The sequence below is a fragment of the Bos grunniens genome, chromosome 20, assembly GCF_055505025.1.
Source record: "Bos grunniens cultivar Pamir isolate PY7600 chromosome 20, Bosgru_T2T1.0, whole genome shotgun sequence".
NCBI lineage: Eukaryota > Metazoa > Chordata > Mammalia > Artiodactyla > Bovidae > Bos > Bos grunniens.
The window spans coordinates 73,417,761-73,439,938 of record NC_141184.1 but is presented as its reverse complement, the minus strand read 5'-3'; the positions used below and the strand labels follow the sequence as shown (position 1 = coordinate 73,439,938).

Below are 22,178 nucleotides of genomic sequence, written 5' to 3'. Positions count from 1 at the left end.
GTAAAGAATCTGGCTGCAATGCAGGAGACCTGGGTTCCATCCCTGGGTCGGGAAGATCCCCTGGAGAAGGGAATGGCAACCCACTCCAGTATTCTTGCCTGGAGAAGTCCATGGACAGAGGAACCTGGTGGGCTACAGTCCATTGGATCACAAAGAGTCGGACACGACTGAGGGACTAACACTTCCACTTTTCTTTGTATAAAGTAGTTGCCTATAATTAAAGATGCCACAGAGATGTGTCCCAAGGGTTTGGACAAACCACAGATTATATAGCTGTTTTTGGTCAGTCTCCTAACATGGGGTGGCAAAGATTCAGAGAGAAGATTATACTAAAATACACCATTTTAACCAAGTGTACAGTTGAAGAACGTTAAGTACAGTCATACTATGCTACAAGATCAAAGTATTTCTTTAAGTCCTGTGTGCTACCATAGAACAAAATGATGGCTGTGAAGTCTAGGTTGAAAAGGGAGGGAAAGGAAGAGAAAGGAAGGTAGGTAAAATGATAGAGGCAATGGTAACAGCTTTGGCTTGGAATGAGTGAATCCAGACTCAGCCCTTAAAACCCTGCCTGGCTTTGGCTAAGTCTTTTTAACCTTTCTGGACCGTTCTTTTCCGCGTCTGAATAATGAGAGGTTAGGTTTAGATGATTTCTAAGGAATCTTTAAGTTCTAGAATAGCTTATGGAGAAAAAAATAAAATCACTTATGAAGAAAAAGAGAGAAGAAACATTTCCCAAAGAACAGAAGATGAGGAATGCCACCAATAACCTCAAGCCCCACCTGCTGACTAAAGTGGGTGTCGGTAAAGAGGGTATCTGCTCTGCTGCTTCAGCCTGGAGCTCTGCAATATGAAAGCTGACTACTTCTATCTGCACCCAGTACCACTCTCAGCACCCACCTCTTAATCAATTCCAATCCCCGGGTTCCCAGGGGGCACGCTGGTTCTCAAACAGGTTTTGGTGGTCTCTCAATAATAGCGTTCCAGGCTTGAGTGATGAGAGTCGCTGCACTGTCTCAGCAGGGAAGGGAGGGAGAGCTTTGCAAAGGGGACTGAGGGCATTTAAGAAAAGCTTCCAGAGCGCAGAACGACTCCGTTGGAGCAGGACAGGGCCAGGCATCAGCCTCGGCGCGAGGTAAAGTGCAACGAAACCTGCAGACGGGTATCCAGAAGCTGGGCTCAAAATAGGAGCGCTCGGGCGAGCGTGCGCAGTGCGCCTGCGCCGTACATGCGTGCGCATGTGTCGCGGCCATCGCGAAAGCTCTCGGTCGCTCGGAGGCGCACGCTGGTGGTCCACGCTGGTGGTCCTCGCTGGCTCCGTTTACCTGAGGGACCTTTGGCTGCCCCCGGCCGGTACCGCAGCCCCCCGGGAGCCCAGCCCCGAGGTGTGAGGTGAGCCCCGGGTCGTGCAAGCCCCTTCCCGTCCTGCTCAGCGGGAAAAGGACTTGAGAGTGGGGACTTAGGAGGTGCCGCCGCGGCTGCCCGCTCCTCGGTGTAAGCCTGTGCCAAAGAGCCACGAGCAGCTGCGGCACCTCCTCCTCAAGGATCGTTATTCTCGTCTCTGACAAAACAAAAGCCTTGGGCGCTGTGCTGTGGAGGGGTGTCTCCGGGCTTTCTCGGGGTGGGTGGCGGGCCGGCAGGGGAGCCTGGGTTTGGGGCTGGGCGGACTGTGTGCGCGGACTGGATTAACCCTCTCGGTCCCGAATCTGCACCCAGCAACCTGGTCGAGTGGGGCCCACGCTCCCTGCACGCCGCCCTCAGCCCAGCCCTGGGGCTTGGTTGGCGCCGCAGGGGCGTGTGGCACTCCCGGGCCACTGGGGGCTGTGGGTGGAGCATGCAGCTGCTGGCGGGGAGGACGATGCACGGAGGGCTGGGTGCGGGGGTGCAGGCAGCATCGCAGCATCTGGACTGCTTCCTGTTTCTAGTCCTGAAAGTTGTCCCCTCTCCTCCCTCCCGTCAGTTTTGCAAAGTCTGCATATTCCTCCTCGAGGCTTTCCCCTCTGCCCCCTTGGATGCTCCGTGTGTTTGCCCTGGGGTACCTCGGGGAGGTTCATCCATAGCCTCTGAAATAAGGTTCTGTTAAACATTTCAAGACATTTTAACATCTTCCTAGAGGCCTTTTTCAGAATTAGTTGCCTTCCTCAATAAGAGAATAAGGGGTGGTTTTTTTCTTTCTTTCTTTCTTCTTTTTTCTTAACAAAAACATATGCCACTAATTTAGGCAGAGGAGTCAACTCGAAGTTGCAAAATATCTAGGAAGGACAAAAGGTCTGGTTTTGGGCCCAGAATAAATGAAATTTTGAATTTTTGTTCCCTTCTGAATGTAGGCAGACAGAGCAGACCAGCAGCTATAGAAATAAATGACTGCTCTATAAGATTGGTCAAACCATATCTTATTTTATAGAAGTAGTTTGGAGAGACCTGTAATGTTTATATACGGGAATTGGGTTACTTGGCAAAGCCAATACCGCAGGAGCAAGGAAACAAACACTTGACAAGGGGGATGTTAACCTCCCTCTTGAGCCTTCTGAAGCCTTTAGTGGCATGCTAACAGTCAAAGGGACGGATAAATCCGTAGTTCTGTTATTAAGAACCATTTACTCCTCAAGATAATGATTTCCCGCTGTCCTTTTTTTTTTTTTTTTTAAACCCATCCGTACTTTTAAGCAAATCAATACCATCTTTTTCCTCCATAAGAAGAAGGAAAAAAAAAAGTGTTTGTTTGAAGTACCAAACCACAACATAGAGGTAATAAGATAGGAAAGTGATGTAAAAGTTTAAGTGGGCAGGCTTGCAAGGATGTAGCTGAAAATAAAAGATAATTGAGATGCAGTTCTTCTTACAGTGTTGCCTTTTATTTAGTGAAATAAGAGGTTCCTCCTCTACTCCCCTCCCCACAAATGCTTTGAAACTGTCAGGAAAATAAGGTAATTAGTTTTCAGGAAGCATTTAACAGGAGGCTTCCTGTGTGCTGTTTTGGATCTGTCAGAAATTCTCTGTTCCTTATTAATTCCTAAATACTCAAGCGTCTCCCGGGGGCTGAGGAATCCAGGCATTTCCTTCATTAGATTTTCTATACGCAGATAAGTACCCTCTCCTTCTTGTGAACCATACAGTAAAAGTGATTGTTTACAACTCTCTCTCTCTCTTTAATATGGATCGCCTATGTTTTATAAGTCTGGAATTTTAATCTTTATCTTTGCTGAGAATAACTACCTTGTAAGACAGTCTATATGCCCACACCATGTTAATTAAAACACCTTTGCTCCATCAGAGCTCTGATCCCCATGTCTTTCTTTTTCTCTATCAGGCTATTTCTTTGGAGCACAGAAGCCCTCTGAATTCACTTTTCTGCCCAGGCTTCTAAGACCCTCTTGAGAAGGCGCTGTGTGCCTTCACCGCATCGAGAGGGAGCCTGAGGCCTCCATGAACTGAGCGAGCCCCGTGCCAGGGGCTTTCTTGGCTTTCTGCATAAACCAAGGAATATCAGCCTCTTTCTCTCCTTTACTTTCTTATCGTCGACTCTGGACCACCAGGGTCTGGTCCGTTAAAGGACCTCAACAATTAGTAAAGCCTATCGTCTTACCTTCTCTTTCCTCCTCCTCCATTTTTTTCTTTTTTCTTTTTCTCTTCCACTAATATTCCCTGCCTCTACATCTCTCCTAAATCTACCAGTGCCCTACTAATAGAGGAAGAAAGGACTTTAGGTTCTTTGATCCCTTTTTTCATCTTAGGTACTGTATTCCTCTGACCTTTATTTTGTGCTTTGAACATTCAGGTGGATTTTTCTAGAGAGATCCCAGCCACGATTGAGATATTTGAAGTAGGGAGACTTGTTGCTGCTGCCACCAAGTCGCTTCAGTTGTGTCCGACTCTATGCGACCCCATAGACAGCAGCCCACAAGGCTACCGCATTCCTGGGATTCTCCAGGAAAGAACACTGGAGTGGGTTGCCATTTCCTTCTCCAATGCGTAAAAGTGAAAAGTGAAAGTGAAGTCATTCAGTCGTGTCCGACTCTTGGCGATCCCATGGACTGCAGTGCACCAGGCTCCTCAGTCCATGGGATTCTCCAGGCAAGAGTACTGGAGTGGGGTGCCATTGCCTTCTCCGGGGAAGCTAAATAGTAAAGTGCACGTTCTTTGTTTGTATAGTACAGTGTTGTGAGCGTGTCATCACTGGGCAAAGAGAGGGGGTTTTAAACTCACTGTAAGTCCTCTGTTGCCCACTTGACAGGCAAAACATCTCTCTCCCAGACTTAAATTTCATAAGTGTTAGTAAAACTGTGAGATTTCATACTGAAAACTTATTCTGAGCATGTTAGTTTGTTGATGTTAGACTGCTGTTGACTTTTATTTTCTTCAGGAGACATGTGCTAGGAAACAGTTCTTACTGCATCTTTACCTTCTTTCACAGGGAAGAGCAGTGTTGGCCTCAAGCATTTTTTAACCTCTAAATCTCTAGAATTAGAGACATTTAAAGCTGCAGCTGCCCACAAAAAGAGCAGTAGTGCAAATGAAAAGCAAAACTTTGAAATATGTATGAGAGGAATTGTTCAGTATAGATTTGGGAGAAGAAGGGTTGCAGCGTCTTAAGGAAAGAAGTGAAGGTTTTTAATAGTGGCATTTCCAGAAGGTTAGGAATGAATGTTTGAAGAGTACCAGCTCCTCTTTGAGTAGAAATTAGTTTTAACTGACTGTTGCATCAGAAATGATGAATCTGTCTTTGAGTTACAATTTGTTACGCTGAGAACTAGCAACAGTTTTGGGGGATCCAAGGAATTCGCTGTGAATGAAGTTTAAGAAAAAACAACTAGGCTGCTGCTGCTCCTGCTAAGTCACTTCAGTCATGTCTGACTCTGTGCAACCCCATGGACTGCAGCCTACTAGGTTCCTCCATCCACGGGATCTTCCAGGCAAGGGTACTGGAGTGGGGTGCCATTGCCTTCTCCAAACAACTAGGCTAGTAGGCCTAAAAAAAAAAAAATCCTGGTCCTCAAAGTTTATCTCATTAAACTAATTTTATAGTTAAAACATGCAACCATGCTAAAGGGGAAAAAAAAAAATCAGGAGCTTGATATTAGAGCATTTCCTGAACACATTTTAATGGAACAGGGAAACGAGGCTGGAATTTCAACCTGTTTTGTTTTTTTTTTTTTTAAAGTCCAGACTCTGGCCATCTTTTAGGACTTCCCTGGTGGCTCAGATGGTTAAGTGTCTGCCTACAATGCGGGAGACCTGGGTTCAACCCCTGGGTTGGGAAGATCCCCTGGAGAAAGAAATGGCAACCCACTCCAGTACTATTGCCTGGAAAATCCCATGGACTGAGAGGCCTGGTAGGCTACAGTCCATGGGGTCGCAAAGAGTCGGAAACGACTGAGAGACTCCACTTCACTTCACTTCTGGCCATCTTTTAACTTTCCAGTTTTAGTTTTAAAAGATCTTCTGCTTCTGCTGTCTCTAGAATTAAAAGTATATATAAGTTGTAAGATGGACTGGATTTTGATGCCTACTATTCATTTTAGTTTTGAACTTTATTTGTTTTTCCTGTATTTTTTTAAGCCCCATCACTCAGCACAGTGGAAGATTAGAATATCTTTTGTAATCAGTGGATGAGTAGACGGACTTTAAAAATGAGATAATGTAGCAAAGTGATACCTAGAGATTTGTAAGAATCTAGGCCCTATGAATTAAATATGCTGCTGCTAAATCGCTTCAGTCATTTCCAACTATGTGCGACCCCATAGACGGCAGCCTACCAGGCTCCTCCGCCCATGGGATTTTCCAGGCAAGAGTACTGGAGTGGGTTGCCATTGCCTTCTCCGATGAATTAAATATGGAGCAGAGATCAGCCCTGGGATTTCTTTGGAAGGAATGATGCTAAAGCTGAAATTCCAGTACTTTGGCCACCTCACGTGAAGAATTAAATCATTGGAAAAGACTCTGACGCTGTGAGGGGTTGGGGGCAGGAGGAGAAGGGGACGACAGAGGATGAGATGGCTGGATGGCATCACTGACTTGATGGACGTGAGTCTGGGTGAACTCCGGGAGTTGGTGATGGACAGGGAGGCCTGGCGTGCTGCGATTCATGGGGTCGCAAAGAGTCGGACACGACTTAGCAACTGAACTGAACTGATGCTTTAGCAACCAGAAAACAGTATCCTGAGAATGAATTTATTTTTTAAACAAGATATGGAAAACAAAAGACCAAAACCCACATGAGTTTTGGGAAAAGGAATCTAGCACTTTGAGCAGTGATATGCTCCCAGTGTGTACTTTGCTCTCTTACAAGATGATGATTTCCTTGAGAGAAGAAGCTTCAGAGGTAGTGAGTGCTAATCCTTATAATGCAGTCTTGGAAAACTCTGAAAGAAGACAAAAGAATATCCTCCGGTTCCCATTGTAGCCAGTGTGTTTGAGGCAACCTTTAATTTGTGAATTGGAAACGCAAAATGCTATGTATATGTATAGTGTGTCCAGATAAGTAAATCTAAGCTGAGAAAGATGAAAGGAATCACTTTCTGTACAGAAAGTGTGAATTGGAATAGAATTGCTAGTATCTTTTGTTGCAAGGCCTTGCTGACAAGCCCCCAGGGCCCACTTTTGTCATTGTCTCTTCTGGGATTCTGCCGGCTTTCTTTCCTCTTCACAGCTGCCATCTCTTGCTTTTCCCACCTGAGTTCCTTGGGTCTGGCTTTGTAGCCAGCCTCTGAAGACAGTCTTCCAAGATTGCATGCCCTTTATTGCTGCTCTTCAGGACAAATACTCAACTTATTTTCGGGGCTTTTACTTTTTAACATCAAAAGGGAACTGGTAAATTGGGGAATATCAGATTCCTGATGTTACACATTGATAAAAATTAAACAGAACTGGACATGGAACAACAGACTGGTTCCAAATAGGAAAAGGAGTACGTCAAAGCTGTATATTGTCACCCTGCTTATTTAATTTATATGCAGAGTACATCATGAGAAACGCTGGGCTGGAGGAAGCACAAGCTGAAATTAAGATTGCCAGGAGAAATATCAATAACCTCAGATATGCAGATGACACCACCTTTGTTGCAGAAAGTGAAGAAGAATTAAAGAGCCTCTTGATGAACATGCAAGAGGAGAGTGAAAAAGTTGGCTTAAAGCTCAACATGCAGAAAATGAAGATCATGGTATCTGGTCCCATCACTTCATGGGAAATAGATGGGGAAACAGTATCAGACTTTATTTTAGGGGGCTCCAGAATCACTGCAGATGGTGATTTTAGCCATGAAATGAAAAGACGCTTACTCCTTGGAAGAAAATTTATGACCAACCTAGATACTATATTAAAAACCAGAGATGTTACTTTGCCAACGAAGGTCCGTCTATTCAAGGCTATGGTTTTTCCTGTGGTCATGTATGGATGTGAGAGTTGGGCTGTGAAGAAAGCTGAGCACTGAAGAATTGATGCTTTTGAACTGTGGTGTTGGAGAAGACTCTTCAGAGTCCATTGGACTGCAAGGAGATCCAACCAGTCCATCCTAAAGGAGGTCAGTCCTGGGTGTTCATTGGAAAGACTGATGTTGAAGCTGAAACTCCAATACTTTGGCTACCTCATGCGAAGAATTGACTCTGGAAAAGACCCTGATTCTGGGAGGGATTGGGGTCAGGAGGAGAAGGGGATGACAGAGGATGAGGTGGCTGGATGGCATCACCAACTCAATGGATATGAGTTTGGGTAAACTCTTGGAGTTGGTGATGGACAGGGAGTCCTGGCTTGCTGTGATTTACGGGGTCGCAAAGAGTCGGACATGACTGAGCGACTGAACTGAACTTTTTATCATCAAAAGAGAACTGGTAAATTGGGGAATATCAGATTTCTGATGTTACACATTGATAAAAATTAAAATGTAGGGTTAAATGTATCTAGTCCTTTTTGTTTTCTGATGAAATAGTCATCAGGTCACTTAATTGGAAATTAGTTTTCCACATATATTGCTCTGTAAAGAAGTGAATGTCTTCGCTCAGGGTTAGGGCATGAAAAACTGTTGCCAGACCCCTCACTTTTTACTGGTCCTTGATGCCTGAGACTGTTCCCTCCAGTTAATCCACCAATTCGCTTTGTTCAACTGAGATTCTGCAGATTGCTGTGGTAAAAGATATAATATCAAAAAGAATGGAAAAAATCTTTTAACCTTTATGTGATCAGTTGCTGTATTTGGTCAGTATTTCCTGGTTTCCTCAATCTTCTGTGTCTTGTCTGAAACTTACAGCTTCTTCGAGGATGGTTCTCTTAGGAAAAAGGACTGTTGCTATGCATACTCACATGATCCTGATTAGAAGCATTCATTTCATTATGTTATTGAAAAGCAACTTAGAATATATATCAAAAGTTTTTTTTTTTTTTAATGTGCATAATATTTGGTTCAGCTGAGAGGTGATCTGATTTTTTTCAGTATTCAAAACCAATTTTTGACCCATTCTAAATTTATCATCATTTTTTTTTTTGCTTTTCTTGCTACCTGTAGTAGGGTATTTTTGTGTCCCTTGGCTTGTTATTTAATCAACAGCCAGTAAATCATTGATTCAAGTAGTAGTATTGTCAGCACACATTCATAGATTTAGCACTTAATGTTCCCATACATAAATAACATGCGACAGACTTTAAAATAACATTGCAGCATTTATAATACTTTACTACTTTTTTGTTTTGTTTTTGTTTTTTGACCACGCTTTGCAGCTTGTGGGACCTTAATTCCCTGACCAGTGATGAAATGCGAGCTCCCTGACATAGAAGTGTGGAGTCCTAATCACTGGATTGCCAGGGAAGTCCCTATAATATTGTATTTTTAAACAGTTCAGGTAATTTTATTCTGTTCCGTGTATGTATATTTTTGACAGAAGTGGGAGACTATATGCTGTTTTGTAAACCATTTAAAATTTTATTTTTCAGTTTTTGTATTGTTACTGTCTTTTGAAGTCAGTATATACAGATCCTGCTCATCATTTTTAGTTAGTGTGTTATATGTGGTTGTACCTTAGTTTAACCAATTCCTTATTGGCAGACTTTCAGATTGTCTCTGGGTTTTTGTACTAACATTTCAGTTATACATCATGTGTACTTGTGTTTACTTTCTTAGCATAAATTGTAGAATAGGTCTGCTGAATCAAATTATATACATTTTAAGGGCTTTTGATGTCCATAGCTATTTTTTTTTTGAAATACCAACTAGTTTGCTTTTCCTCCAGTAGTATTTGAAAATGGAGAATTTCCTGGCGGTCTAGTGGTTAGACACTCCACTACTCTGGCCCGGGTTCAGTCCTTGTTTGGGGAACTAAGATTCTGCAAGCCGTGTGGGACAGCCAAAAAAAAAACAAACCAAAAGAAAGTACTTCCAAGTGTTGGAATGTTGAATATATTCCTTTTTCTGCACCCTCTCCTATACTGTGTTCTGTTATTCTTACTTTGCTCATCTGATTGGCAAAAATGTTAAATATCATGTTTGTATGTTTTTATTAGTAAAGTTGAGTATCTTTTCATATGTTTGTTGGCCATTTGTAAATTTATGTCCTTTTTCGATTTTTCTATTAAGGTAGTATTCTTTATCTGCTTTTTAAAAAATTCATTGTATATATTACTTTTGCTAAGCACATAATTATGTGCAAATATCCTGTACTGTTTTAAGTTATTCTATTTTAGGATAGCATTTCTCAAAATATGACTTATAGATCACTTGTAACAGTACAGAGATAATTGTTAGAATGCATGTATATCATTCATTTTCCAGAGGTTCGGATTTCTTAGACCCGTGGGGTTTCTATGAATCTACTGCACATTAAAATTAGGGAACCTCTAATTTGGAAGAAATATGAATTCCTTAATATTTTTAGTGTTCCTATTTTTCTTCTTGTCTCATGGCATTCTACTGTTTTTTCTTATTTATCTTAATAATCATAAACTACAGTCTTAATGTATTAAGGTTTTATCCTATCCCAGCCTAACAATAATTTTACAAAAATGTTTGGATATATGGAAATTTGAATGTTAAAGTACATAAAGGAAAGCACTTTTGTAAGTCTGTGAGAAGTATTGTTTGTAAATGAGGCAAAAGGAATAACTGAGGGAAAACCAAGTAAAATAGAGTAGACAGAAGTATAAGGGGGTTTCTCACCTAGTTTAAAAAACTCAATATTACTTTGTTTCTTCCTCAAGTTTTGTGTGGTCATCTTCTTTGAACCGTCAATTTAGAACCCATACAGCTTGAATAATAGTCTAAATGAAAAATTTGAAATTCTCATTGTTATACACATATTCAGTAGGAAGCAATGTTCCCTTTAATTTTTTTTAAGTTGCAAGCAGATGAACATGCTGCATAAGGAGCAAACTACAAACATGGAACTTCTATGGATGTTTGATACTGTAGCCAAATAAAGCGTTCAGGGCTTATTTGACACATTTAATGATATGCATAATTGTTACCGTGCTGCATGATAATTAAGCTTAAATATACATGACTGTGTTTAATATCTCTTTTCCATAGCCAGACATCACATTTCTGGGCCCAGCTTGAAGGAGGAAAAAATATGGCAGGCCAAGAAGCTTTAACAAATATTTCTGGTTTAGAGATTTCCGTATTAGAGAGATGAAACGTTTGGGGCAGAGGTTGCTTGTAACTTTGGTGTCTCTAATTCCTAAGGTTGTAGACTTTACTTTTCTCTTCTTCTACTCAAGACCATATGCTTGGGGGAGAAATTGGGAAGATTCAGCCATGGCTTGACTTTCTCCAAATAGTTTTTTCTGCCCAGTAATGAAAGCCTGGGATGCAGAGGGCCCTGTCATTGGTAGTGCGCAAAGGACAGTTTCTTTCTCTGCTTTAGCCAAGACGGTTCAAGTTCTCTGTCACAGGCCCTAATATCTATTTGAGTTGTCCTGTTAACCTGGGTCTCTGAGAATTTCTGAACCTGACTTTCTCATGTTTTCCCAGCTGAGGTTGTGTACTTCAAACAGAAATATTTGACATCTGTGAAGCAAAAATAAAGTAAAAGCATCATTACAAAACCAAATGGAAGTATGATAGTTTTAGAATACGCTTTTTTCCTACCAATCCTGCCTTCCACTCTTACCTACCCTTCCAGCCCCAAAAGAGATGCATATTTTTGTCCCTAGAAAAAAAAGTGAATGTGAAAGTTGCATCCAACTCTCTGCGACCCCACGGACCGTAGCCTGCCAGGCTCCTCTGTCCATGGCATTCTCCAGGCAAGAATACTGGAGTGGGTTGCCATTTCCTCCTCCAGGGAATCTTCCCAACCCAGGGATCGAACCCAGGTCTCTAGCATTGCAGGCGGATTCTTTACCGTCTGAGCCCCCAGGGAAGCCCCCAGGAAAGGCAGTGTCAAATCCAACTCTGAAACTTGGTAGAAACTCTTCACTGGAAATCATTCATATTCCATGCTGTAACTTTCTAGAGTTGACTCTTCTCTGCAGCCTGACTCTGTATAATGAAGCATTTGTTGGTCAAACGTTTTCTGTACTGAATTTTTGCACTATCTAAAAGGATGAAGCATTGTTGGGAAAATGTCCTGATACTACTTTTAGAATCTTCTGTTTGCCAGTTCAGTATTGGTTGATAGAAGTAAGTCTTTGTATCTGCTGTCATTCAGTAATAAAACTACCTAAAGTTTGATGTTGCTTTACCTTTTATAGAGTGCATTATTTTATAATTCACTCATACATCTTTGATAGGGAGGTGCAATTTTTAGAAAGGAAAATTCTGAGCTCAGAGAAGGTAAGTGATTCACATAGTTGGAAAGAGGCTTCAAGCCATATCTTTTGATTTCTTTATAGTTTACACCTTTCACAGATACCATCTGCTGAATCATGTAATGATTAAAACATATATAATAACATTTAAATAACTTGTTATTAAGTGTGGCAGATATTTAAATAAAATTTAGGACAACAGCATGCAAGTTTTTCAAAATGGATCAATTATGTCTTGTGACAAATGAAAAACTACCACTGTAGATGGGAAATTAAACTATATGTTATATAAACAACTGAGGGAAGAAATAGTGCTTTCCTTTAAATGCTGTTTATGGATTCTCTTGTATATCTATAGCAAGAATGAGAAGGTAGAGAAACTGTCGTATTTTTTCTGAAATATCCATGTATTTTCTCTGTAAGGCAGTCAAAGTTTGTGATTTTTGTTGTTGTTAGCCACACACCTGGCACTTGGAATTTTAGTTCTCCACCAGGGAGTGCACTGGAGCTCATCAGTGGATGTGTGCAGTTTTAATCACTGGACCACCAGAAAGTCCCAAAGGCAGTATGTTAAAATTTCTCTTTCTAGTACCTGATTGTTAGTTTGTAGAAGCACAACTGATTTTTGTATACTGATTTTGTATCCTGCAACTTTACTGAGCTAATCAAAGTTTTAATATCAAGCTTGCAATATTTTAAGAGGAAATTGCTAATTTCACCCAATTTTTTTTCAATTATTTTTCAGATACTTCAGTCAAAGGAAGAAATAGCTCTTCTCCTAAGATGGAACCTGTTGTTTGGGAATGTGGTTGATCAACTTGACACGTTGGCCACATGGTACCCGATGTAAGAAAATGAAAAGAAGAGGCAAGATGATGTCATTTTCCCATATTGTGAAACCAAAAACAAATGCCTTTTGTGAGACCAAGCTAACAAACCTCTGACGGTGCAGAGTAATTCTGTTTGAAGAACTTAACAGTAAGATAGAAGAAGTACTTTCAAGCTGAGACCTGTAGGTGTACAAAGATCTAAAATACATATTGAGTAGGCCTGATCATCTGAATCCCATTCAATCGAGAAAGCGTGGCTATAAGTTGGATCATCTTTTAACTGTGGCCCTTGACTATGTTTGTGGGCCAAACCGGTGGGCACAGTTTATTTTCTTTGAGCCTATTACCTTGAGGGTGTGCCAGGATTTGCCTTATAACACTGCCTTCATGCCCAATCTTCTGAATCACTATGACCAACAGATGGTAGTTTTAGCAATGGAGGTAAGACTTCATCTATTATTTGGCATATCGTAGAAAATTATTCTTGTATTGCCCTTTTAATCAGTCTAATGAATGTGTTTGATAAACACCAGGAACAACTAACATGTTATTTTTAACTGCATCTTGTACATTAAAAAGTTATGTATTTAGGCTCAGACTCTGATAAATTGAAGATTTCATGTTTGGGGGATGTTACTTATCTTAGTTTTCAGATATTATTCTTTTAGGAAGAACTTTGAAACATTGGAACTGGGGAAGTAATAGCTTTTCAGAAGTTTAAATTGTCCAAGTTATGGTTACATCTTTTCTGTTATTTGATCATAAGACTTTAAAGAGCAGACTATAATAATAATATTCATAATTCACTTAGTAAATATTGAAGGTAACATGATTTTGAAAATGGGTGCTTTGGTTCAACCTTGAGGCTGGTGGGTTTACAGTATTTTACATTGTCTTAAATACTTAAGATGGTATCCTGGTCTTACTATCTTTACATCAATTTAAGAACAGTAACTCCCAAGCAGTGATAGAGGTTTTGTTGTGTGAATTATCTGTTCTTGACCTCTCAATACGTCATGAAAATCTGTTGCCTTAACTTGAATTTTTCTAATGATAATTCTTTAGGCACTTTTTATTTATTTATTTATTTTTATTATTATTATTTTTTACTTTACAATATTGTATTGGTTTTGCCATACATCAACATGCATCCATCACGGGTATACACGTGTTCCCCATCCTGAATCCCCCTCCCACCTCCCTCCCCATACCATCCCTCTGGGTCATCCCAGTGCACCAGCCCCAAGCTTCCTGTATCCCGCATCGAACCCGGACTGGCGATTCGTTTCTTATATGATATTATACATGTTTTAATGCCATTTTCCCAAATCATCCCCCCTCCCTCTCCCACAGAGTCCAAAAAACTGTTCTATACATCTGTGTCTCTTTTGCTGTCTCGCATACAGGGTTGTTGTTACCATCTTTAGGCACTTTTTAATTATTTTACTTTAGAAGCTATGACAAATTAATGGATACAGTTAATAATAGGTTTAAATAATTTTGTATGTGTTTCGACAGTGGTTTTAGAATTGTGGACAAAGATATGTTTACCAGATAGGAATTAGGGGGCAGTAAACTGTGACAACAAGAGGTAAAAGCTTTGGAATTGTATAAACTGCAGCAGCAGCAGCTACCACTTTCTACCTGTATTACTTTGGTCAAGTTACTTGGATTTTCTTCCCATTGTCACTTTGCTTGTAAAATAGAGTTAACACTTTGGAAGATACAAAATGAAGTGTTGATACAAAATGAAGCATTTATAAAGTATTTGGCACAGTACTTTTGGAGTAAGTTCTGTTAAAGTGATAGCTTTTACCGTTTTCTCATATTCTAAGATTAATGTAGCTACATAGTACATAGAATTTAAAGTTGTTGTTGTCGTTGTTTTAATTTTAGTCTTTAAGTCTTTGTTACAGTGCTTTCAGCAAATCGAATACTACTTGTTTTAGAATCTTCATTTTATTGTAAAATTCAAAGATTTAATACTTCCAAGTAAACTAGCCTAAATCTGGGAAATTTTGTAGAAAGATGATTATTCATAGATTTTGAAACGTAGAGGGCAAATTGTATAGTCCAAATACTTGAAAATATTGTAGAGGTTGAATAAAATATTTCTGCTCTTCCACTGACTACACACAGTCTAACTGGTAAGGAGAGATTTGGTATAGACTGTTAGAGTGGGTATATGAAAATGGGTATTGGTTTAATATAGGAATTTGGTTCCTTGCATGGTAGTCCCTGTTGGGTGTTAAAACTACCCAGTTCTCTCACCAAAAAAATGAAGGAGGACTATCTTTGGTTCTGGTATCATTTTAAGTCAGTATAATTCCTTTGGAAAGCAAATAGAGTTGTCAGAAATAAGTCATAAAGATTTATATACTGATTTGGGTTTAACTTTTGCCTCTTTCACGTAGTAGCTTTCAGACTTTGAAATTAAGTCACCTAACATCTCTGTGATCTGGAGAAGGAAACCCACTCCAGTCCTCTTGCCTGGAAAAGCCCATGGACAGAGGAGCCTGGTAGGCTACAGTCCATGGGGTCGCAAAGAGTCAGACACGACTGAGTCACTTCACTTCAACATCTTTGTGAAAATCATTTGTGAAAAGGCACTAATAACAAAAATACTTTGAATGGCTATTAGGATTAAATGAGAGATTTAAGTAGCTAGCACAATGCATGATGCAGAATAGATGGTCCAGAAGTGTTACTTCTATTCCAAATTTCATTTCTAAGTGACCCTAGAGAGAAAGTACTAGAAAGACGATGTATTTGTTTCATATGAATTTGCATCTCTCATTGTGGGCTCCTGGGGCTTTCATAATGGTGGCATGGTGAGCTGTCTCTGTCCTCTCTTCAAACATGCCCATATAGGCTAGACATTTTGCTGGCAGTGAGACTGCATCTTTTTGAATTTCACTCCTTCTAGGGAGAGCACCTAGATGTGTAAGAGAAAGCTCTGGTGATATGAAGTGATGTCGGGGATAGTTGACTTGGTTGTCATATCAGGCCAGTGATGCCACTGACAGAGTCTCCTGACAGTCGGAGAGTGTAAAGTTTCTGTAATAGCAAAGGATATGGAAATTCAGCAATCAACACAGCACACTTGCAAATAGAAGTAAGCATTCTTAGATCCTTACAAGGACTTGTCTGCTGATGACACCCTCCTGTCTCTGATCCAGGAACTTTGGATCAGCTTGCCAGCTTTTAGTGGGAGCAAATAATTGGAGCAGGTAACCCCAGCACATTCTTGAGTGTTCTTTGTGGGACTGGGTGAGTTGAAAGACATTTCCTAGGTAAAGCATCTTTCAGCAGACCCAGGCTTCAAGCCTGCCTTGGGTTCATTCCTGTACTGATGTTTGGTGAAATCAAAATGAGTGCTTCGAATGAAATAATATATGGTATTGAGCTAAGGATGCCAGGAGAGAAATTGCAGAATTTGGGTTATTTCAAATTGGCTTCTTATTGTTCACAATCAACAAGTTGGGTGTTCTTTCATTGGGTAGAGAGAATTCCTCCTCAATACTTCGATTGAAATTGGAACATGTTCAAATAAATGGGGTGAATGTCCATTTATTAAATTGGAGAAAAGATCCTTGTTAGTATGTTAGTATGTTTATTTCTCTTTACAAAACGTGCATTTATACACAAACACACACGTTAAATTTTTCTTAAGTTCTTAACTTGATGTCTGTCTTTTCCCTGAGTATTGTGGCTTTTGATAGAAACAAGATTGCTCATTCCTGAGTTTGGCACACTGTTTTGAACTGTCTCAGTGGCCAAGTACACGGTACAGTACAGTTGTCTCCAATGTACAATTCACATTGTACAGGAGACAGGAATCAAGACCATCCCCAAGAAAAAGAAATGCAAAAAAGCAAAATGGCTGTCTGAGGAGGCCTTACAAATAGCTGTGAAAAGACGGGAAGGAAAAGCAAAGGAGTAAAGGAAAGATATCCCCATTTGAATGCAGAGTTCCAAACAATAGCAAAGAGAGATAAGAAAGCCTTCCTCAGCGATCAGTGCAAAGAGATAGAGGAAAACAATAGAATGGGAAAGACTAGAGATCTCTTCAAGAAAATTAGAGATACCAAGGGAACATTTCATGCAAAGATGGGCTCAATAAAGGACAGAAATAGTAGGGACCTAACAGAAGCAGAGGATACTAAGAGGTGGCAAGAATACACAGAACTGTCCAAAAAAGATCTTCATGACCCAGGTACTCACGATCGTGTGATCACTCACCTAGAGCCAGGCATCCTGGAATGTCAAGTCAAGTGGGCCTTAGGAAGCATCACTACGAACAAAGCTAGTGGAGGGGATGGAATTCCAGTTGAGCTATTTCAAATCCTAAAAGATGACGCTGTGAAAGTGCGGCACTCGATATGCCAGCAAATATGGAACACTCAGCAGTGGCCACAGGACCAGAAAAGGTCAGTTTTCATTCCAATCCCAAAGAAAGACAAAGGCAAAGGATGCTCAAACTACCGCACAATTCCACTCATCTCACGCTCCAGTTCAGTTCAGTTCAGTCGCTCAGTCGCATCCGACTCTTTGCAACCCCATGAATCGCAGCACGCCAGGCCTCCCTGTCCATCACCAACTCCCGGAGTTCACTCAGACTCATGTTCATCGAGTCGGTGATGCCATCCAGCCATCTCATCCTCTGTCGTCCCCTTCCCCTCCAGCCCCCAACCCCTCCCAGCATCAGAGTCTTTTCCAATGAGTCAACTCTTTGCATGAGGTGGCCAAAATATTGGAGTTTCAGCTTCAGCATCAGTCCCTCCATTGAACACCTGGGACTGATCTCCTTTAGGATGGGCTGGTTGCATCTCCTTGCAGTCCAAGGGACTCTCAAGAGTCTTCTCCAACACCACAGTTCAAAAGCATCAATTCTTCAGCACTCAGCTTTCTTCACAGTCCAACTCTCACATCCATACATGACCACTGGGAAAACCATAGCCTTGACTAGACGGACCTTTGTTGGCAAAGTAGTATCTCTGCTTTTCAATATGCTATCTAGGTTAGTCATAACTTTCCTTCCAAGGAGTAAGCGTTTTTTAATTTCATGGCTGCAATCACCATCTGCAGTGATTTTGGAGCCCAGAAAAATAAAGTCTGACACTGTTTCCACCGCGTCCCCATCTCTCTGCCATGAAGTGATGGGACCGGATGCCATGATCTTCGTTTTCTACATGGTGACCTTTAAGCCAACTTTTTCACTCTCCTCTTTTACTTTCATCAAGAGGCTTTTTAGTTCTTCTTCACTTTCCTGCCATAAGGGTGGTGTCATCTGCGTATCTGAGGTTATTGATATTTCTCCCGGCAGTCTTGATTGCAGCTTGTACTTCTTCCAGCCCAACGATTCTCATGATCTACTCTGCATAGAAGTTAAATAAGCAGGGTGACAACATACAGCCTTGACGTACTCCTTTTCCTATTTGGAACCAGTCTGTTGTTCCATGTCCAGTTCTAACTGTTGCTTCCTGACCTGCATACAGACTTCTCAAGAGGCAGGTCAGGTGGTCTGGTATTCCCATCTCTTTCAGAATTTTCCACAGTTTATTGTGGTCGACACAGTCAAAGGCTTTGGCATCGTCAATAAAGCAGAAATAGATGTTTTTCTGGAACTCTCTTGCTTTTTCCACGATCCAGTGGATGTTGGCAATTAAGTAATGCTTAAAATTCTCCAAGCCAGGCTTCAGCAATACGTGGAAAGAGAACTTCCAGATGTTCAAGCTGGTTTTAGACAAGGCAGAAGAACGAGAGATCAAATTGCCAACATCCGCTGGATCATGGAAAATGGAAGAGAGTTCCAGCAAAACATCTATTTCTGCTTTATTGACTGCGCTAAAGCCTGTGACTGTGTGGATCACAATAAACTGTGGAAAATTCTGAAAGGTATGGGAATACCCGACCACCTCACCTGCCGCTTGAGAAACCTGTATGCAGGTCAGGAAGAACTGGACATGGAACAACAGACTGGTTCCAAATAGGAAAAGGAGTACGTCAAGGCTGTACGTTGTCACCCTGCTTGTTTAACTTCTATGCAGAGTACATCATGAGAAACGCTGGGCTGGAAGAAGCACAAGCTGCAATCAAGATTGCCGGGAGAAATATCAATAACCTCAGATATGCAGATGACACCACCCTTATGGCATAACGTGAAGAAGAATTAAAGAGCCTCTTGATGAACGTGAAAGAAGAAAGTGAAAAAGTTGGCTTAAAGGTCACCATGTAGAAAACGAAGATCATGGCATCCGGTCCCATCACTTCATGGCAGAGAGATGGGGACGCAGTGGAAACAGTGGCTGACTTTATTTTTGGGGGCTCCAGAATCACTACAGATAGTGATTGCTGCCATGAAATTAAAATATGCTTACTCCTTGGAAGGAAAGTTATGACCAACTTACACAGCATATTAAAAAGCAGAGACGTTACTTTGCTAACAAAGGTCTGTCTAGTGAAGGCTATGGTTTTTCCAGTGGTCATGTATAGATGTGAGAGTTGGCCTATAAAGAAAGCTGGGCACTGAAGAATTGATGCTTTTGAACTGTGGTGTTGGAGAAGGTTCTTGAGAGTCCCTTGGACTGCAAGGAGATGCAACCAGTCCATTCTAAAGGAGATCAGTCCTAGGTGTTCATTGGACGGACTGATGTTGAAGTTGAAACTCCAATACTTTGGCCACCTGATGCGAAGAGCTGACTCATTGGAAAAGACCCTGGTGCTGGGACAGATTGAGGGCAGGAGGAGAAGGGGACGGCAAAGGATGAGGTGGTTGGATGACATTATTGACTCGATCGATATGGATTTGGGTAGACTCTGGGAGTTGGTGATGGGCAGCGAGGCCTGGTGTGCTGCAGTTCATGGGATCACAAAGAGTTGGACATGACTGAGCTACTGAACTGAACTGATATGCTTCCTAATTTATAGTTTCTCCTTCCCTTTCCCATCTTCCTTTTTTCTCGTAACACACTTGCCCTGCAGATTGTCTCAGACTTTATTTTGCTGTTTGCATCCCTGTGATGCTTTTGACCATGTTCCTCTGTCTGTTTTTGTTTTGAAAGAATAGTTCCAAGGCCCTGTAATATCTACTTGTTACTCTGTATAATTTTAGCAGCCGTCGATCTTTCCCTAGGTCAAGAATTTCATTAGGGGTTTGTAAAATGGTGATATTCTGTCATTCTTCGTTTCTCAGCTAGAATACTTTATCAACAGAAACTTCCTCATTTTGATTATTGGACTGTTGAGTTACTCTTGTGTTCAGTTTATATAAAAAAGACAGTAAATATGCAACTGTTCTCCTTTGTTAGTTTTTAGGATAATAAATTGATTCATAAGAATCTTTCAAAAGTGACTAATGAGATCTTTCTTCTTTCAAATATCATCATTCTCCTTTCAAGTATCATTATGAAGTCATGGATTTTTATCATATTTTATGTGTTTCAATCCATTTGCAGTTATTATTTTGTTGTGGCTCAGTCTGTTCTGCTTTTGGCAGTGAGCACCTCTTCAAGATAGCTCCTAAGTGTTTTTGATACTATCCTAGTGGTGTCTGACTGCTTCCTTGCTTTCTGGTATGATCCAACCTCATTTCGTAAAATTCTGCCTCAGAAGTTGAATTATCAGTTTCTTTTGTGAGCGCTGGTCCTTTTAGTTGGAAGGAATTTTCACGGATTTTTACAGACTGCTCTCTGGGTGCTATGCTTATTGATACTAGGTTAGTAATTGATAGGTCTCTTCAAAGATGGAGCTAGGAAATACTTTTTTAAAAAAAGAAAGTTCAGCATGAGTTTATACTGATAACTTGTAATGAAATATTATTGGAGAGTTTTTATTTAAAATTTTAGAATTTTTGTTTCTTCTCATACCGAAACCTTATGGTATACAGACATTACATAATTTCAGAATAATATCAGTATCATTACTGAAAGCACTGTAAGGTTTCTTTGTATTTCTTATGTCCTTAGGATGCATTTCACCAAGGATGTGCAGTCAGATTGCTGTGTTTTAGAGTTAAGCACTCCTCTGTTTGGTTTAACTCAATACACAGTGTAGGTTTGTTTTTCATTTTGATTTTGAGGAACGACTTAAAAATATTTTTTTGTTTAAATTTATTTTATAATCATGTTTAACAACTTGATATGTATGACAAGGTACATTGAGAGGAGTCTAGTTTCTGGACTGTGTTTGTGCTTAGTCCCTCATTTGTGTCTGACTCTTTGAGACCCAATGGACTGTAGCCTGTTAGGCTCCTGTGTCCATGGGGATTCTGCAGGCAAGAATACTGGAGTGGGTAGTCATGCCCTCCTTCAGGGGATCTTCCCAACCCAGGGATTGAACTCAGGTCTCCCGAATTTCAGGCAAATTATTTACCATCTGAGCCACCAGGGAAGGCCATGAATACTGGAGTGGATAGCCTATCCTTTCTCCAAGGGATCTTCCCGACCTAGGAATTGAATCGGAGTCTGCAGCTGGATTCTTTACCAGCTGAATCCTAACCTTATTCTTTCCTTCCCTTGGGGGTAGTTGTTTTTTTTTTTTAAAGCTTTTTGTTTATCCTTCCATTAAAAGTTATAGTAATTGTAGAAAATGTCTATATAATATCTGTGTATAGCTATATATTCTTCCACGCTCTTTTGGTATAGTGTCATACTGTTTGTTTTCTCTACCTTGTTTTTTTTTTTTACTTAACAATATATCCTGGCTATTTCATAGTAGCACTTATAGATAGTATTCCTCAGAATTTTTTTTAAATTGTGGCAAAATATACATGTTGCACTAGTGGTAAAGAAACTGCCTGCCAATGCAGGAGATGTGGGTTCAAGCCTAGGGTTGGGGAGATCCCCTCGAGGGAGGGCATGGCTTCCCAATCCAGTATTCTTGCCTGGAGAATCCAATGGACAGTGGAGTGTGACAGGCTACAATCCATAGTGTTGCAAAGAGTTGGACATGACTGAAGTGACTTAGCATGCATGTACACAAAATATATATAACATAAAACTTACCATTTGAATCTTTTCTTGTTTGTTTTTTGGCATGCCATGCAGTTTGTGGGATCTTAATTCCTCAACCAGGGATTCAACCCAGTCCCCAGCAGTGACAGTTCAGAGTCCTAACCATGAAACCACCAAGGAATTCCCCCATTCCAGTCATTTTTAAGTGTGCAGTTCAGTGGCATTAAGTACAGTCACCTTGGTATGTCATTACCACTATCCTTTACTTTTTCAGCTTCTGAAACTGAAACACTACCTACTAAACACTAATTCCCTGTTCTCCCCTCCCCTCAACCTTTGGCAACCACCATTCTACTTTTTTTCTTTCTCTCTGAATTTGACTACTCCAGTACCTCATTTAAGTGAAATCATAAAATATTTGTCCTTTTGTGATTGGCTTATTTCACTTTGTACAATGTCTTCAAGATTCATGCATGTCGTAACAAGTGTCAGAATTTCCTTCCTTTTTAAGACTGAATAATATTTTGTTGCATATTTATGCCCAACGTTTAGTTTAATCATTCATGCATCAGACACTTGAGTTCCTTCCACTTTTTGGCTATTATGAATATAGCTGCTGTGAGTACAGATGTATAAATATTTGTTCCAGACATTGCTTTAAATT

The 22,178-nt window shown here is 40.6% G+C and overlaps 1 protein-coding gene across 11 annotated transcripts in view; it reads left to right on the top strand.

The window, feature by feature from the left end:
• The first annotated feature begins 824 nt into the window (after positions 1 to 824).
• The window catches only part of LOC147350805 (liprin-alpha-1-like), a 66,863-nt gene continuing 45,509 nt past the window's right edge, over positions 825 to 22,178 (top strand). For 8 of the 11 annotated variants that reach the window (XM_086362285.1, XM_086362283.1, XM_086362280.1 and 5 more), the window contains exons 1-2: positions 1,148 to 1,392; positions 12,476 to 13,001. In XM_086362285.1, coding sequence (XP_086218411.1) covers positions 12,948 to 13,001 — 54 coding nt within the window. In that variant the 5' untranslated portion in view covers positions 1,148 to 1,392; positions 12,476 to 12,947. The other 3 variants (XM_086362281.1, XM_086362278.1, XM_086362287.1) reach the window with 3 other exon arrangements.